The sequence below is a fragment of the Herpailurus yagouaroundi genome, unplaced genomic scaffold, assembly GCF_014898765.1.
Source record: "Herpailurus yagouaroundi ecotype Mexico unplaced genomic scaffold, PumYag 186, whole genome shotgun sequence".
In the NCBI taxonomy this organism is placed as follows: domain Eukaryota; kingdom Metazoa; phylum Chordata; class Mammalia; order Carnivora; family Felidae; genus Herpailurus; species Herpailurus yagouaroundi.
The window spans coordinates 32740353-32759793 of record NW_024412417.1 but is presented as its reverse complement, the minus strand read 5'-3'; the positions used below and the strand labels follow the sequence as shown (position 1 = coordinate 32759793).

Here is a 19441-nt window from a genome sequence, read left to right as displayed (position 1 = left end):
TAAATTGAGATAACAGATGTGAATGAAATTGCTATAAAACTGTAAGAGCATAATATATTATTAATTAGGATGAAGAATCTAAACTGCAGCAACCATATGGCCATCCATCCATCCATCCATGCCTCCATCTGTCCATCCATGCATGCATGCATGCATTCATGCATTCATGCATTCATCTACCCATGCATCCACCCATCCACCCATGCATGCATCTATGCATTCGTGCATTCATCCACCCATCATCCATCCATCCATCCATCCATGAATCAAATATGTACTATTTCCAGGCCATGGTGCTGATAATGCAGGTTACCCACTTGGCTAAGAAGGGATAAGAGGGATAGCAAAGTAGCCAGATGGGGAGATGTGGAGCCAAAGGAAGTGTTTAAGGGTGGCAGTTGGATATGCTTAAATGCTGATGAGAATAAGACAGCTAACAGTGGGAGATTGAAGACACAAAAGAAGGAACAAATTTGTCAGTTTGGGCTCCCAGGGAGGAAAGGGATGGGGTAAGGCAGGTAAGGTGGGAGAAGTGTGGCAAAAAGTTGATGTTTCCTAAGGGCAGGGGCAGCTATATTCTTTTTTTTTTTTTTAATTTTTTTTAATGTTTATTTACTTCTGAGACAGAGAAAGCATTAGTGGGGGAGGGGAAGAGAGAGAAGAACACACAGAATCCGAAGCAGGCTCCAGGCTCCGAGCTGTCAGCACAGAGCCCGACGCAGAGCCCAAACCCACAGTCTGCAAGACCATGACCTGAGCCGAAGTCAGACCCTTAAATGACCGAGCCACCCAGGCGCCCCACGGCAGCTATATTCTTGACTAGGTTTTCCCCAAGCCCCTCTAATTTTCCCAGAAACATCTGGGACCGCAAAAAGAGAAATGTGACAGGAAGGCCAAGGCAAAGTTCTCAAAATGGGCAGGGTGAGACATGTGGCCTGATAAACATGGACAGAGTTTGGAGTCACACACCCATAGAGGCAGACAGAAGAGAGACCAAGGGAGAGAAAACTGTTTCCATTCCAAAAAGCTGAAGAGAACTTCAGCCTGAAAGAATGGATGGTTGTTCTTTTTAGCTCTCCAACCCAAATTTCTTCTGGAGACCATAAAAGTAGCAAAGGTGTCCGTTGTCTGTTCTGTAGAAGATAAACCAGCAGGTGTCCATTTAGAAGAGAAGCCAAATTAGTTCTCGGCTGAGACTGGGGTTGTTATTACAGCAGGAGAACAAAAAAAATAAATTAAAAAGTTAGAAACTAAAATGCTTTCATCTCCTTTAAAATTACTGCACCAAGAATCCTACGAAATACATTCTCACCCAGATTTTGTCCTTTGTTCCAAGGTTTCTGTGGTTCAGATTATTTTGTGCTAATGATGTTCAGGGCCTTCTCCTCTTTGATTCCCAGAGTCCTCCTAGTCTTACTGGGTCTGGGACTGCGATGCTGTGGTCTCTGGCAAACAGTACAGATGGAGCACGGCAGATGGGAGGGCACCATGAGGGCACCGTGCTGCCAGTGGAAAGAGAAGGCTGCCAGTTTGAATGGCTGCTCTGACACCAGACCAGGCTTGTGACTTTGGGCAAGGGTAGCCCTAGAGCCCTGAGAAGGAGATGATGAACTGCCACGGGATGTCCCGTGCTCTCGTCTCATTCCTGAACTCCAGCCTAATACATAAATTGTAGGTGAGTGCATGTGCTTTCTAAAACTGGAAAGCCCAGACCAAACACAAGGAGTTTAATTTATTTTAATGAAGGCAACACACAAATCAATTGCGTGACCGTGTGCATGTGCAAGCATGTGTGTGTGCACGCACATATGGGTGTGGTACAGACACAGGATCTTTCAATTTAGCTACTGCCACCCTGGTTTGCCACTAGGTAGGCAGAGCCTCAATATAGTGACTGAGGAATATTTCTGAGAGACAGAAAGCCCAGGAAACATCAGCATGATTCATTTGGGTCTCCTTGATCCCACTGGCCAGCACTAATACAAAGTCCATCCAAGGGTGCCTTGAGACTTCTCATCTCCTCCCAAACCATTCTCACAGTAGATCTCCTGACATTCTCACCCATAGTCACCAATGGTCTAGTTCAACAAGGTGGGGAGGTTTTTACTGCCTGGTTCCAGTGAAAGGATGCAGAGTGCCTCTGAGTATTTCAGAAACGTTTCCCTGAGTTGCAGATCCAGTTATAGGACCCACTCATTGATCTCCTCAGTTCTGAGAATAGACAGAGAAGCCATCAAAGGCCATCCCAAGTTTGGGATCCTTGTTGGTGTGTGGAAAGGAGGGTTTACAACTAACTATGCCTGCCAGAGAGCAAAAAAACATCCCAAAGAAGGTGGTCCATGGGAGGGACAGGATTTAGAAAATATAGGGCACACTTAAAAATGAGGGGATGAATAATTAAGATTTTTTTTACTTTTGTCCCAAATACTCTCTTTTCACTGCTTAAACCCCTTCTCACCTTTTACCTTTTCTGTGCCCTTTTTCAACTCCTCACCTCCTCCCCAGGGAAAGTAAGTTACCTGCCTCCTCTCTCTGCCTCCATAGTACCTTGTAGCAAACCCAGCTATAGTAATTCCTTAACTCATTCCAAAACATTTATGAAGATTTACTGTGTTCCAGGCTCTAGAAAGGAGCAGATACACAGGTAAATAAGACACGGTCCCTGCCCTCAGAGTGTCCACAGTCTAGTAGGGAGACAGACAAGTAAAAACATCTTAATGCAATGTGATTGGTGCTTGGTGGAGGGGAGTCTAGAAATCCAAATCAGACTTGGGATTCAGGGAAGGGAATGTGGGCTTTGCCTTGAAGGGAACGGGAGCCACCAGTTCTGAGGAGAGGGCTTATTGCCTGGCAGAGGGAAGACCATCCTCACAGGCCCAGAAGCAGCAAACAGCAGGACACATTTGGAGAACCACCAGAGACATAGTGTGGCCGGAGGAAAGGCGGAGTTTGGGGCGTGACTGGAGACGGTGGTAGAGAAGTAGATGGGGATTGAGGCAACAAGCTGTGGCCTCTGAAAATAACCCTGAAAGCCACAGGCAGCCGATGAATGATGTCAGTTCAGGGAGTAACTGGCTCTGACAGAGAGTCTGGTGAATTTCTTGAAGATCCAAGCCAGGTTGGAGATTCATAGGATAATCCGGGTCAAAGATGCCAATGGCCAAAATTAAAGAGATGACAATCGATACGAGAAATACTTGAGAGCCAAACTTTACCAGACTTCATTGCTGACTAGATGCGGGAAGGAAGGGGAAGAGGACAGCTGATAACTTTCTGATTGGTGGTTCAGAGGACTCAGAGAGCGGGATGACCAGTCCATGAGATGGGAAAGACAGGAAGAGCAGCCAAGTTGTCTGTGAAGGCCATGAGCCTGGTGAACAACTTTGGGACACCCAAGTGGAGGGTGTCTGGATCTGCTGCTCAGGGAAGAGGGCCGTCTGGGGAAATGCACGTGGAGTCCTTGTGATCCTGACAGTGCTCGGAAAGCTGTGTCTAGGTCGGGAAGAGCAGAGAGAGTGATGAGCGCCAGCAATGTTCCAATCTCCTCACGGGCAAAGGGGGGGTACTATGTTCTCTCAGGAGAACCCGATGAGATCCTAAAGCTCTTCCTCATGGCCCAAGGCTCAGAACACAGAAGACTCTCTCTGTGTGTGACATCCCCTTCCTCTCACAAATCACTTGGTTGGGGCTTGACACCACTTTCTTCCAACAGAATTCTAGAATTTTACTTCTCTTTGCATGCTGAAAGTTTATGTGGGTTAAAGATCAGTGAGTGTGCATGGAGATGCCCCAGCTGCTTTCTGAAATGGTCTTTTTTTTTTTTTTTTTTTTTTTTGGTGGCTGACAGTTGTTTTTTGAGTTCTTCAGTCTGACTGTGGCAGAAACAAGATAAGAAATGATGTATCCAATAATCCCACTGAGTTGAGTTTACATAATAACACAGAGCTCATGGGGGCGCCTGGATGACTCAGTCGGTTGAGCATCTGACTCAACTCAGTCGGTTGAGCATCTGACTTCGGCTCAGGTCATGATCTCGCGGTCTGTGAGTTCAAGCCCTGCGTCCGGCTCTGTGCTGACAGCTCGGAGCCTGGAGCCGGCTTCAGATTCTGTGTCTCCCTCTCTCTCTGACCCTCCCCTGTTCATGCTCTGTCTCTCTCTCTCTCTCTCTCTCTCTGTCAAAAATCAATATACATAATAGCACAGAGTTCAGATGAGTATAGTAACTGTTAACAGGATTTGGATTGAAATGTTAAATTCTGACCTTCCTACCTGGTTATGCTTCACAGTTATAGATATGACAATCATCATCATCATTGTCCTGCCCTTAGATGAATTACCTGGATGTGGCATTTGCAGAGTTGTCAACATGTCACGAAAGATTCAGTACAGTGACACTGACCATGTTGCCCTTGCCTGTGCCTTGCTCCCATAACTGAGATTAAAAAAAAATAATCATGATGTTTCTGATCTTAGGGAAGAACTGAATCAAACAGTCCCAGAAACAGGTCGGACTCCCACTGTCAGAACCCTGGATGCTCTGCCCTGCTGTGTCCCCTACCTGTTCCCTTCTGTCACAAGTGGCTTCTCTGGGTGAGTGGTGGAGACCATAGGGATGGCACCATTATGGGCTGCACCCCCTTCTCCTTCATGCAGCAATGGGAGGATGTCTTCTTGAGCTGATTCTGCTGACTTCTTCTTACTCCCATGATGGGACCCTCCATCAAGCAGGTTCCCAAAATTACCTATAGAGGCAGCAGCAAGGGGAGAGAGGCCAGGTATCAACAAGCAGAATCAGGCTACTTGGCCGAGGGGATCCACGGTCATATCCTTGCAGGGCAGAGAAGTAAGATCTCAGTATGAAGGTGGGAAGAATGACAGTCAGACCAAACAAATGAGATTGACAATGACGACGAGCCATCACCTTCATCCATCTTATGTTCTCTTTTGCAAAAACTACTCAAGTCACAAGTTACCTGGATTCCATCTCCACTTCCTTCTGCTCCTGTAAAGGAGACACTCCCAATATGAATCAAGCCATTCTCTCATAGAATGCTCTTTCTTGGAAAGGTTTTCCCAGATGTGCATCAATCCAGGAAGATCTTTGAGAGTTACGATAAAAGCAACTACAATATGCACAGGACTTGGCATGTATTAACTCACTATACTCTTGCAATAGCTCTATGAGGAATTATTATTCTCATTTTACAGATGAAGAAACTGAGACTCAGAGAAATTAAGTGAGCCTAGGCGTAATGGAACCAAGGTTAGTAATCCAAGTCTGTCTGAATCCAAACTATACTCTTAGTCCTTTTATTAAAGTATGAAAATAAATCTATCCCTTACATATTGACGCTAAATGAAGAATTATTCATTTCTTTCTGAGATGCAAACTTCCACCAGAATTCTATCATCTCCATGTAAGACACTAGCTCATTTATTCAAGAAATAGGTATAAAGTCAATGCCATGTGCCAAGCACTGCATGTATTTGTACTTACCAATAGAAACTTCAAAGCTAATGGGTTTATCTCCAATCCTCCGGTCAATCATGGTAGCTTCAAAAAATGCTCCAAAGAGTAAAAATTCCTCATATTTTTCTGGTATAATCTATAGAAAGAAAAAAATATTATACAGGCCTGGATCTATTTTTTTTATTACCAATAAGCTGAATTAGTGATGCTAACTGGTCCAGGGTGATTTGTAGGCATTTCAGGCATTTTCTGAATGTCAATGTTAGCCTGAAATGGCACATCATTTCCCTACTAATCAGACAGGCAGGAACCAGGACCTACAAATCACACATCCAAATCCAGCCATTTATCTAGAATGATGTAATCTCAACCTTCTGAGCTCCTACCTTGCGATTAAAATCTTTTTTTTAATTTTATTTTAAAGGCAAAGGTTGGTATGTGCATCTTTCTGTGGTGCTATTGTTAAAACACAGGTCTGAAATCACCTTCAGGCGAACAGCCGTTTAGAAAACAAACAGAGTCACAGGATCAGACCTTCACATTGGAGCATCTTTTTATGGATTATACAGGATGACAACATACATTATGTTTTTTCCTCTTCAGAACCTCGAGAGGTCAAAATCTGTGTCATTCCCATTTTATAGGTAAGGAAACTGAGGAAACTAAACTTAAGGTTAGGTTTAGTGACTTTCCCGAGTATTCCAATCACAGACCCAGTGCGCTTGGGGCTCCGACATGTGCTAACCCAACGCCTTGGTGCTGCTCAAAGACAGACCTTACTCCCCAAACAACACAAGCCCAAACAAAAGAGACAGGAGGGCTAGGTACTCGAGCAAGCATCAGCCAATCCAGTGCATCCAGGACGAGCTATCAGCACTGCAATTCCTGGCATGAGGGTGCTCAGTCCCGGGATCACAGCTGCTTTTCCACTGAAAAGGGCTTTAGAGTTCATCTGATCCAACTGCCTTCTATCCAAATAAACTAAAGCTCAGAGAGACTAAGGGGCTTCCCCAGGTCACACAGCAAGTTAAAGCCAGCCAAGATTTGAGGTCTGGTCTCCACCAAGACTTCCCTCAAGGAGCCTACATTGTGGAAGAGAGGACCATGACAGGTCACAAGACAGGAGCCATGCCAAGGTAACCACACTGTCTGGAGAGGACCCCTGTTGATGCGGAACAAGTTGATGGTTCAGGGAGCAGATGTAGCTAAGACACAGCATCACGTTTCTGAGCAAAGAGGCTGGATGTAGTGCCGTACAGTCTGGGCTTCCTGGTTTCGCAGCTGGATTTGTTACGTTCCATGGAAAAACCAGTAAGGTTCGTCCAAGGAAAAGAAGCAGTTGTGGCTTTGGAGCTGAAGAGCCCCATTCAGTCAAGAGCCCTGAACCCTGTCCCACAGAGAGCCAACAGGTCTCAAAGGGTGATCCTTCCTTCACACAGGAGCCTCCTTGCTGTTGGGCTTAGGAGGAAATGTTTCTACTGACCAGAAAATGTTGGACAGGGTGGGGGCCCCATGTTGGATCTTAGTCACAAAGCACACACCCCTCCCACCTGCTGCCATTGTATCCACTGGTTATAATAGAGCCACATATCTCACCTTCCTGGGGCCAAGTTTACCCTCTGGGAGGAGGTTAAAAAGGATTTGGAGACCCGGTGGGAACGTAAGCCATGTAGACTGGAAAAGGGATGGCAGCCTCCTTAGCCAGATAAACCCTTCTTCAAATCCCAACCCTGCTACTTCCTAGCTGGTTGACTTCAGGCAAGTCATGTCCACTGCCTAGGTGTCATTTTCCCTGTCTGTGAAACCAACTTTGCCATAGGACCTACAGAGGCAGAAATGAGACCATCCACATGGAGCACCTTGTATAAAGCCTATACACACAAACGCCACAAAAATGGTACTCATGGTACGTCGACAGACAGAATTCATCTCTTAATCCAACCGTCCTTCCAGGTCTAACTCAAACGGTCCTTTCTTTTGGAAGCATACCTTGATTCCTGAGCTGGAAAAAATGATGACGGTCATGTTTACTGAGCTCTTAATACGTGTCAAATGTGGTATTAAGACTTTTACCTACTATCTCATATAATTCTCATAACCACCCTAAGAGGGAGATGCTTTTATTCTACTTGCGTAAATAGGAGGACAATGCAGTCTGAAAGGTTAAAATACCTGCTCAAAGTTACCACATATGCCTAATACTTATTGAGCACTTACTACGTGCCAGGCTGTGTTCTTAGAACTTTGCATATGTTAAATCATTAAATCCTCACTGAGCCTATGAAGTAGAGGTTACTATCGGAAATAAGCAGAAGGAGCTCAAGTCACTTGCCCGAAGATTCAGAGGCAATGTTTCTCCAGAGGCTGCGCCACTGGGCCACATCTAAAATCCAGCTGTCTTGCTTGGGAACCCAGCATTTTAATTATTATACTTCACTCGCTCCAGGAAATAACAGCACTTTACCTGTAGCTCATTATTGCACATATCGCTTTTTTTTTTTTTTATTTTTTTTAACGTTTATTTATTTTTTTGGGGACAGAGAGAGACAGAGCTTGAACGGGGGAGGGCCAGAGAGAGAGGGAGACACAGAATCGGAAACAGGCTCCAGGCTCCGAGCCGTCAGCCCAGAGCCCGACGCGGGGCTCGAACTCACGGACCGCGAGATCGTGACCTGGCCGAAGTCGGCCGCTTAACCGACTGCGCCACCCAGGCGCCCCGCACATATCACTTTTTATTTCCTGTACATTTATTTGGTATATCTTACCTCCCCTTCTGTATCATAATTTCCATGGAGTCAGACTCTACGTGTATTCCTACCAATATTGAGGATGATGTTTAAACAAGAAGCTACTCAGTACGTGTTTACACAATTTAAAAAAATGAGCACATCATCTGTTAGATTAGCTATGCTCTGTGAAAGCTTGGCATAGAGAGATAAGCTTTGATGATAGTGATGAGGGTAAGTTGGAAAAACCAGAATCATGGGATCTCATTTGTCCAATGAGAGCGTGGCTGCAGCAAGGGAGAGAAGAGCTCAGGACCCTGGTGAGCTAAACAAGAAGATGATATAAGAAGGTGACCTCACCATGTTGGTAAGGTGAGCACTGGGCTATTGAGGCTCTGAGGAAGGTAGAAACCCAGTATTGTAGTTTTAAAATATGTCCACAAATTCTTGGAAAATCCTCCCCTCAAAAGATGGAGCCCAATTCACCTCCCTAATTCCCCTGTGGGCTGGGCTTAAGTGACTCATTTCTAACAATTAGAATGTGTCACACATATCGGTGTGTGGCTTCTATGGATTTTGTCACAAAAGACATCGAAGTTTCTGCCTTGCTGTCTCTTGGATCACCTGCTCCACTCAAGGGAGAGCCAGCTGCCATGAAGACACTAAGCACTTAATGAAGGGTCCACGTGGTGAGGAACTGAGGCCTCCTGCCAACAGCCAACAAGGAACCAAGTCCTCCTGCCAACAGCCACGTGAGTACGCCCTCTTGGAAGTAGATCCTGCAGCTCCAGTCAAGCTGTCAGATGACTGCAGCCCCTGCCAACACCTTGGTTGAAACCTCATGAAAAATTTGGAGCCAGAACCACCAAGTTAAGGTATCCCCAAATTCCTCCTCCGCAGAGAAAATAAATGTTTGTTTTAAGTTGCTGAATTTGGGGGTGATTGTTATATAGTGAAAGGTAACTAATAAACCCAGCAAGAAACTGGCCACAAACAAGAAGCAAAGATGAAAAGAGAAGGAAGGAAAAGTAAGGGTTTGAATGAGACCTGAATTTCTCTTCCCTACCTCCTTCTACACAACAGCCAAGATGGGCCCTTGGCCTTGTAGAAAATGTACACTCTATGAAAATTCCCAGATGCCCTTGCTTTCGGCTAGAATTTTTTTTCAGATGGTATTAGCAAAATATCTTCAAGATATTGACTTGAGTTGAGAAAATCTTCTATTAGGCCCTTCCTACTTGGCAATTTCTATTTAGAAAAGAATGGCCAGTCTCTCAACAGTAGGAAAGATTGCCACAGAGTCAGATACAGGGGATATTGGCATGGGTGGCTACTTAAGGTACCCACAGTTTCTGGCCAAGTCCAAAAAATGTCATTTCCAAAGTTGCCGTATATTCTGAAAAAATACACATAATAGAATCACATCAAGGCAATGTCAATCTTAAACACAACAAACTGACAGTACACATTTACAAAGAATATTTCCCAATATACAAGTTCATAAGGGAGAGCAGGAGAGGTCCACGAAATACCCAAAGTAAGTCCAAACAACAGGGTAGAGAGCTCTAAATAGCTGCCCGCTTGTAGTGGGAACAAACCATAGAAACACTGGTCACAGCAACAGCAAATGTATTGCCTGCCTACCATGTATACGCAAAGAACCCTGCTGACCATTTTACAGGCATTCCCTCATTTACCCCCAGGAGATGACTATCACAGAGAGACTATTACTACCGCACTGTGGTGATGAGAAAACTGAAACATTGAGAGGTGCTACTATCAGAGCCATGAATAGAACCAATCTCCAAGATTTCCAACTCTGGGCTCCAACCTCTCCCCCACACTGTATCTTAAGATGTATTGGATCCCAGCAGTAAAAATAAGCGGCTCTACCAGGGCTAAGCCGACCCAGACCAGCCATCACCTCTCTTCCCCACCCAAAGTGAGTGTCTGGTTGACCTGAGAGATACACCCCCAGAGGTAGATCATCCAAGTTGAGCGCTGGAACCTACTCACTTCTGCTGTTTCTAACAAAACACAAATTCCTTCATTTGCTTAACCAAAAATTACTCTTACTAATCTAAACAGTTGAGGGGATATTCACAGTTAGTATTCATCTTGGTGACCCAGATCTCTTTCGCATCATACAGAAGCAGGCTGGAAAAATGCTAACATGCTTAATATTGAGTAATACACATAAATAAGCATTCCTTTGAATTGTGATTCCCGCCCCCCAACCCCCCCCCCCCCCCCCCGCCCAGGCTTGGGCAGGGCAATAGGTTTCTCAAGTTCTTGTATCCCAACTTGTCACCCACTCTTCCTCTTCTTCATTCCCTGTCCCACAATGCCTCACAACCAGAGCATATACTATTCTAACAAACTAAACAAAATGACGTCATGTGTGGAGCTCAGTCCATCCCCCCACCACCTACTTCCACCAGGTCTCCTAGAACACTTTTATTTCCCTTTCCTTTGGTTCCCATTGGAATCTGTGTTCCACTGGAGGAACTTATCACGAGCAGATGACTGGGACGTGTCAGGAAGAGGCAGCGGATTGCAGAAGGAGACCTGCACATGCCTTTGGGAGCCCATGGGAACAGTTGGCCGGTGATGCTTCCACTCTGGGCTCACCTCACAAGGGCAGTGCTCAGACCTACCTCAGGGGGTGCATCGAAAGTTTCCACCTCGACCTCTGTTGAGTTGGTCTTGTCTGAAGCCTGCTGGGATTTTCCACCATCGGTCTTATCATCCTTGTCTTTACTGGAGCCTTTGGAAGACTTGGAGTCTTTGTCCTTAGAAGACGACTTGAGCTCCTTGAATGCCTTGGAAAACTTAGATTCCTGTGCCCCTCCTGAGAGGATCTCCACAGCAATTTCCACTAAGATTCTGCCCCTGAATGACACACCTTCTCCAAAGCCTTCATTCAGTTCCTGGTAGTCATCCATCAGACTGTGGTTCCTGGGTGAGCCATACAGGTTAATCCAGGCAGGTCCAAAGGTCGGTAGAAAGCCTACAAAAACCAAGCTTTAGTTGCCCGGTAAAGCAAGTTGATTATTTCTTGCTTTATGAACATTGTGCATGCCTGTGTAGAATGTAAAATATACAGCAAAGACAAGAGAAAATATTTATAGAATATCCCATCCCCCAAAGAGCCACAATTGCCATTTTGCTATATTTGCTGTATTTCTTTCTAGTCCTTGCATGCACATGTTTAAACCTGTTCACAGCTGTAATGATACTATGAATGCCCACATGCATTGCTGTCGGTTCATTCACTCATCTAATATTTATTGACTCCTAACATGTGCCGGGCACTGTCTGGGTGCTAAACAGAGAGCCCAGCAGAGAACAGAGCAGAAAGGAGTATTAAACGGTAAATATCTGTAAGTGCTAAGAAAGAGATTTACCTTGCGTTTCAAGAACAAATAAAACAGGCTGATGAGGCATGGAGAGGAATCAGGCAGAGAGAGAGAGATTTTATCCCAAAGGAGGGTCAATTTTAAGAAGCAGAGATATTGTGTTAAAAGGGATAAAAAGATTTTATGGCCCCTGATGTCTAATTTTGAAAACACTTTTATATCTGTCTTTGAATACCATCAAGATGTTCCTGGAAAGTTGTAGTAAAACATGTTAACGTCAGTTGAGAAATTCTGAAGGTGGGCGGGGTGTGTGTTCTGCATAAAACAATCCCGTGGCAAACCCTTCCAGGATATGGAGACTTAAACAATGGGTATTTATTGAGGCTCCTCTATGGTGTCACACTGTGACTGGCAAAAAAAAAAAACCATGTAAACCTTGTCTTCTGCTTAAGCTAAGCCTTCCGTATATACGTGCATATATACATATACACAGACATATATGTGCATAAGTATATTTATCAATTAACACAGATATGTAATGCAGAGAAAGATTGCCTTGGGATTTTAAGTATGGAGGGGTTCGGGGAGATATTTAGAAAGTTATCACCGGCTTATTTAGGTTTTGCAAATAAAGAGTAGAAGTCCTTTCTCCTGACTGATGGATTAGCTGGGACTCTCTATTCCCTCCCTGGCTTTCTCAATGCACAGTCAGCAGCACCTTCCTGCAATACTCCTGACCATGCGCTCCTATCACTGAGCTGGGGGCACGGTATTTTGGGACCATTTAAACATGTTAAAACCATTCTTAGCTTGTGAGCCATACAAAGATATTTGGCAGGCTGGATGTGGCCCATGGACCATAGCCTGTCAACATCTGATCTAATCTAAACCCTTCATTTTTCATTTAAGATACATACCTAAGGCCCAAAGAGAGGGAGTGACTCCTCAAGGCCACACAGCAATGTTCGTGGAAGACCTGGGACCAGGACCAAGCCTCCTGGCTCCCACAGCCCGGCTCGACCTACTGCCCTAAACCCACACCACAAACCACACAGAGCTTACAAGTGCCTACCACGCTGCCTGCTCCAATCCTCTTGTTTTAAGGACGAGGGCTTCAAACCAATTATTTTGTGGCCTCATTTCCAAGTCAGACAGATGAGGCTTTACCTCTATCTCCGTCCTGTTCACTGGAGATTTTCTTCAGGTCGATGAAATGGGTGGCCAGTGCGACATCATTCACGCTGCCTTCATCCCACACCTGGAGTTTTACCCTCCGACACAAAGGAGGGAACATTTCCTTGAAGACCACCTGTTCGTGCCACACAGGATCAGCACAGTTCTTCTGCACTGTAGTTCGCCCCTAAAAACAAAGCGAGCAGAATGTGAGCTGTTGAACGAAATGAAAGATGTCACTGACCTGACCTGACTTCAAGCCAACTGGCAAACCAAGTTGCCAGACATAATGAACCTGCTTCCACCCAATACCCATGGAAATATGTTGTCCCCAGGAACATTACAGTAGCCTCCCCTTACCCACAGGGGAATGGATTCCAAGACACCAGTGGATGCCTGAACCCACAGACAGAACCTGAGATGCACTCTTTTTCCTTTATGTACATACCTATGATAAAGTTTAATTTATAAATAAGGCATGGTAAGGGATTACCAACAATAACTGGTAATAAAATAGAACAATTAAAACAATATACCCTAATAAAAGTTAACATAGATCTTAGCCAACTTCAGCGTACGATTTCTTTCCTTTTAGTATTAAGTCAAGAACTTTCAACTTTCGCTTAAACACTTTATAGCTTCTCTTTGGTGTATCCGAATTGCCAGGATCACTGTTCCTGCATCCAAGGGCCATTATTAAGTAATATAAGGCTATTTGACCTCAAGTACTGCCATAACACCACAGTGGACCTGATAACGTGGCCAGCTACTAAGTGACCAACAATAGACAGTGTGGATACACCGGACAAAGGGATGATTCACATCTGGGTAGGATGGGGCAGGATAGCGTGAAATTTCAACACACTATTTGGAACAGTGTGCAATTTAAAACTCACTGATCATTTATTTCTGGAATTTTCCATTTAATAATTTCAGGCCATGGTAGACCATGGGTAACTGAAACCACAGAAAGCAAAACCACAGGTAAGGGAGGAATACTGTGCTGACATCCTACCCCACACCAGACACCATGCCAGGCATCAGGGACAAAGGGAGTAATGGTGGGTCCTGCCCTCTGGAAGTCCTTGTAATCACAAGATTACAAGATCAAGCCAACATGCATGTTATGAACATAACTTGTTCCATGCATCTCTAGGAATGCAGCAGATATAGTTAGACCCTGAGTTTGTGTCTTATAAAAAGGCTTTTATAAGGGCTTTGTGCACTTCCCCCATCTGGATCTCAGTTTCCTCATCATAAAAATGGAGGTGACGTTCTATAGGACTGTCAAGGGGTTCAGGTAAAAAATACTCCAGTGTTCACCCTGCCAAGAGGAGGGTTAGGGTAGCATATATTGTAAGGATAGAGACACCATATGTGCCAGCTGAAGCGTCAACGTCCAGCCAACAAGGATTAAGCTGTGACCATGTGCTTAGGCCCTGGTACTTCCAATGGCTCTTGAGTAGGGAACAACAGAGAACAGAGATGTCCAGGCTTACAGAGGACAAGGACTACTTGGGAAGCCCGGGGAGCAGGTTGGGAGGCAGATGGCAATGCTACAGAGCCTGGGTAACAGCTCGAAGAAGTAGCCAGAGGTGAGGAAGGAGGTCTGTCTGCCTAGGCCCTAAACCATAATACCCCATAGTTCCTCTCTATGATCTCAAATAGAGAGTAAGTGGGTCACCGTCCCACTTACCTGCCACGTGATTCAATGCCTTTTGTGACAAGCTTTCTCTCGCAGGGCACTTCCTAATTTTTATTTTAACTTCATTTCACTTGACTAGAAATGTCCTGGGGAAAGAGTGGGGTTCTGGCCTGGGTTTGCCGTTGTTGGTGACGATGTTTCCTTACCATCTGCCCAGCAAAGGAGACCTCCACGAAGGGGTCCACAAGGTCCTTATTGTCACCCACAAATGCTTTGGTGACGTTCGCCATGATGCTGGAGTTCATTTTAGGCAACCCCTCTGCTTTGTAGAGTCTCACATAGAATCTGGCCCAGGGTCTCTCTGATGGAAACCCTTGAGGGATCAAGAGGTTCCTTGAGGGGGAACAAAAACAAAAAATAAAAAGCTCTCTCACTTGAAAGAACAGAAAAAGTGGAAGCAATCTGGACGTAGAAAGAAGGATCCTGATATAGGAGAAAATACTGAAAAGATCAGGATTCGTCGCTAAAATGAGTTTTCTTTGTGGTGTAAGTGGCAGCAAAGGATATGAAAAGAGTGAATGCAAATTCATTCCAGTCCTCGAATTATAGAGTAAACACCATCTTCCACACCGCACCTTAAAAGAAGTGCATTAAGTCTTCCCATTTCATAAACCAGTGGTTGAAAGTATAATTCCTTCAAAGAAAAATCAACCAAATCCAGATAAATAGGATAAACTCAAGAACAGTTTATCTCTATGGGGAGACAGGCTGTCCTTGTCCTAGAAGCTGATCTCCCAAAGGCTAGTGACACTGCTGATAAGACACATCTTGGTGCCTCTGAGGGAGTAGAATCCCAGGTGGACAAGGCACGAATTTGGCAATTCTCATGTACCCACCAGGAAAGGGAGGGAGGGAGGGGAAAGACAGATCAACTTCGGGCATATCATTCATTTGTCTTGAGTGGCCCTGGATGGACCCGCCTCACTTTTCTATTTGCTCCTCGGCATCGGAGGTTTTGGGGTTGGTCTTTAAGATGTCGCCTCTCCCAGTCACGCTGATGTCACACTTCAGGTACCCCTTCATGCCCGTCCTGATGTCGCCAGGGTCTGTGAGCAGGGCCCACTTGTCACAGAACTGATGACCTGTAAAAGCGTCCTGACAGCTCAGATACCCTGCACGGCTGGACCCAGCAGGTGCAGCCAGTTCCATCCCACACGCAAGGCCTCCCAAGCTCTGTTCCCTGGAGGGGGCAGCTCATCAGGGTATTCCCCAGCCCCGTGCTGCCTCCTTCCGCTCCTCCCCTCCTTCCCTCCTCTCCTTTTGTTCCCACCTTCTTCTCTGTCTTTCTCTCCAACCTGCCACAGGTATTTGGAAAGCCTCCAACCCAGTGCTAATTGCCTGGACAGGTTCCTAGCTTTGACAGGCTATGAACGGCTATGACAGGACATGAATGGAGTAGAGAAGTCAGTACTATTTCACAGGTTGTAAATGTGACTCGTGGATCTTTTTGTTTGGCCTACACTGTCAATCCAAACTTTAAAATCTCTTACAAAATCTAGACTTCTGGCTTATCTGAAAAAAACCGTAGATCTGCCAATACAGAATGCACATTTCCACATGTCAGCAGGTGGTAAAGAAGCTGAGTAGCCACTGTGGGTTGTGAGCCCTCCTGTTCCTCACAGCCTGAAGCACCCCTTAACATATTAACCCACTGCTCTCCCAAGGCCTGGCCCCCTGGGCTCATGTGAGTTGCAACTACTTTTGAAGAGAAGGGGCCTTGTAAGAAAAGATCTGTATTTGTTGATAGCCCAGTTACTTATCCACTCCCGACCTTGGACAAATTACCTGCCTTCTCTGAGTTTCACTTTCTATAAATCAGGGATAAGAATTATCACAGCAAATCCTCATATGGCATGCAACAACCCCAGAAAGGAGGCACTATTTTTATCTTCATTTTCTCAGATGAGGAAACTGAGGTGCAGAGAAGTCATTTGCCCAAGGTTGCACAACCAGAAACAGCAGGGTGGAATTTGAAGCCAAGCCATCTGGCTCCATAGGGGTGCCTACGTGGCTCAGTCATTTAAGCGTCCGACTTTAGCTCAGATCATGATCTCGCAGTTCGTGGGTTTGAGCCCCGCATCAGGCTCTGTGCTGACAGCTCAGAGCCTGAAGCCTGCTTCAGATTCTGTGTCTCCCTCTCTTTCTCTCTCTCTGTCCCTCCCCTGCTCACGCTCCTTCTCTGTCTCCCAAAAATGAATAAACGTTAAAAAAAAAAAAGTTGAAGCTATGCCATCTGGCTCCAGAGTCCAAATGTGGAACTCCTGTGTGTCACCTTTCCTGTGTCTGCCTCACAGCAGTAAATGAGATCGAATTTGTTGGTGGGAGAACTGTTCAGAAATATGGACATAAAAGACAATTTTGCAATTAGACTGTGAACTTTGAGGAAAAGGGCCAGGTGTTGCTCCGATTGTGTAATTGGTGTTGATACTGTTGAATGAATGGGTCAGTGTCATACTGTTCAATGAATGGGTCAGTGGACGGGCAAATGAATGAGTTGACCTCCAGGTGTGGTAAACTGGAGATGAGTAAGGGAGAGATGGGGAAGCGACACTTTCTTACCAGGTTGGTTGTACACGGTCCCCAGGTCTACTTTGAAGGAACCGATCAGTATGCTTCCTATCAGCTTGTGGTGAAAGACCTGAGGAGAGATGGAGCAGTGAGTCCGGCCGCACTACATTTCTCTTTGCGGATAAATCTGTGAAATGGGTTCGTGATACCTCAGCGAGGATTCTAGACCTTGACGCTTGTCTGGCCTTCACTCATCTGGAGCACAATGACATTTGGTCATCAAGTGAAAAGGGCAGCCAGAAGTTATCTCACCTGTACCTGTTCCTCCTGGTAGGTTTTCAGCTAGCAAAGGTCATCTAACAAATCTCACAGTCTTGAAAAGTATTTTTTAAGCCAAAGGAAGCTCTAATACAACCCATCTCTGCCTATTGAAACTCTACGCATCCTTCAATGTCTAGAGCAAATATTACCTCCTCCAAGCAGCCCTCCCTGATCCCCCTCAGCTGAAAGTCCTCTTTCTCCCCTAAACTTCCATAACACTCTGCTCACAGCTTGCTCGGAGAACTCATCACATATTGCTTTGAGAAGTACAATAGTCAGAACAAGGGAAGTGGTCATCCTCAATATTTTATCTGATCAGAAGTCAGCAGGGTACCTGGCTGGTTACAGCAACACACTGTAATGCGGTGCTATCAAGATGCAGAAGTTCTAAAGGAAAGCAGCAGAGCTGGTACCGGGTCCAGGAGGCACACTGAATGGGAAACCACTGAAGAAGCAGGAGCAATTGAACCTTCAACTCAGAAAAGAGAAAACTGGGGGTGTGGAGAAGGGGTAATGGTAACTTAAATGTTTTCCAATCTTGGAAATCCTGCCATCTATAATAGGGAGTAAGTTCCCCATGTGGTTTCCAAGTCACAGAAGGAGAGACTCAGCTCACTATAAGGACGGCTTCTATAACAGAACTTTCTGGCAATGAATAGGTTTTTCTGGAGATAGTGACCTCCCATCACTGGCTATAACCACGCGGTGCACCAAAACCCCATGTCATGGAGGTGGTGAGAGGGATTCCTACTAGTTAGACTAGATGGCCTCTGGGCTTCCTTCTATGACATTCTGAGTTCCTTAAATCAAAGACAGTTTCCTACTTTCTCCTACCCACCACATGCATGGCCTTGTTCATCATACGTGTTCAATAAACATTCAGTGAATTAATGAATGATTCACTGACTGAATGATGTATATGAATAGGAGACTTCTGTGGTTTCTAAGCTCCCCTTTGGCAGAGGCAATAAGAATAAATCAATTCAATGGACTTCAGGAAATGAAGAAATGACAGCCTTTCCCATCTCCCTTTCCACCCTTGCTCCCTGGCCCAAACTTTACAAGCGAGTTAAGATAACTGAGGGGAAGTGAAGACAGCTTGGCTCCAGGGGAGGAGTTATTTAAGGCCACGCATACAAAGCTCACTCCAAACCTCCTATGCTTACGGTTGCTAATGTGGCTTCCCAAAGGCCCAAGCAAGAACACAAGCCTGACTCAGGCTCTCTTGTCAGGTCAAAGGCATCTGGGTCCCTGTGGGCTTGATGGGATGATGGGAAGCAAGAGCCTGTTTAAAGGGTCTTTAAATAACACAGGAGGCCTCTTCAAATCATCCATCCACCCAGGCTTAGGGCCAGGGAAGCCTGGTGTGGTCAAGCATTAGATTACCAGGACTTCAGGGAGTGGCACACACAGACTGCTGGGGCCTTGCATGCCAGGGGCCGCTTGTCAAGGGAAGATGGTCTTTAGCACCACCAAGGTCTGTCACAGCCTGGCCATCCCAATAGCCCCTGCTTACTGCACTCCCTCCTTCGTCCCCCGTGTTCAATTTTGTTGGGGCACATTGACTTTTAGTTCATGGACTAGCCAAAAACTTGTATTAAACACTCCCCTCCAAGGGACTTTTCCCTGTAAAATCTTTGGTTTCTGTCCCTAAGGGTCATCCAGGGAGCCCAAAGTATTCTCTTCTTCCAAGCTAGAGGAACAAAGATAGGCAATACTAGCTTTGGTCCTCGGTCTAAAAATCCACTGTCCTACAGACAGTCATGACCCTTATCTATGCTACGGTATAAAAATCTAGCTAGTCACTGTTTGTCTGAAATGTAGACAGTTCCTTAGGACCCACCTACACTGCCCATCTCACAGATGGTCGCCTGAGCTATGCAATGTAACAAAGTCTTAGGCCGTGCCCCAGGTCCTGAAATATCTTCTGCAACACTTGTCCTCATGCCTGAAATTCACATTAAGAATGTTTGGCTCTTGACAACTTTTCATTCTTCAAGAGTCACATTCTTCAAGTGCCCCTGAGAAAGAGAATATAATAATTCCACTATTACCTAAGACTTAATGCAGTATTTATATATGTTATACATAATACTGTGCATATATATAATATCAAATATATTATGTGATACGAATAGAATAGAATAGAATAGAATAGAATAGAATAGAATAGAATAGA

The 19441-nt window shown here is 45.2% G+C and overlaps 1 protein-coding gene across 1 annotated transcript in view; it reads right to left on the bottom strand.

The window, feature by feature from the left end:
* The window catches only part of FER1L6 (fer-1 like family member 6), a 121777-nt gene that overhangs the window by 90349 nt on the left and 11987 nt on the right, over positions 1-19441 (bottom strand). Inside the window, exons 6-12 of the mRNA XM_040494368.1 lie at positions 16993-17071; positions 15359-15515; positions 14580-14766; positions 12723-12915; positions 10854-11206; positions 5498-5606; positions 4559-4742 (exon numbers count right to left, since the gene is read on the bottom strand). Coding sequence (XP_040350302.1) covers positions 4559-4742; positions 5498-5606; positions 10854-11206; positions 12723-12915; positions 14580-14766; positions 15359-15515; positions 16993-17071 — 1262 coding nt within the window. The remainder of the gene's footprint in view (positions 1-4558; positions 4743-5497; positions 5607-10853; positions 11207-12722; positions 12916-14579; positions 14767-15358; positions 15516-16992; positions 17072-19441) is intronic.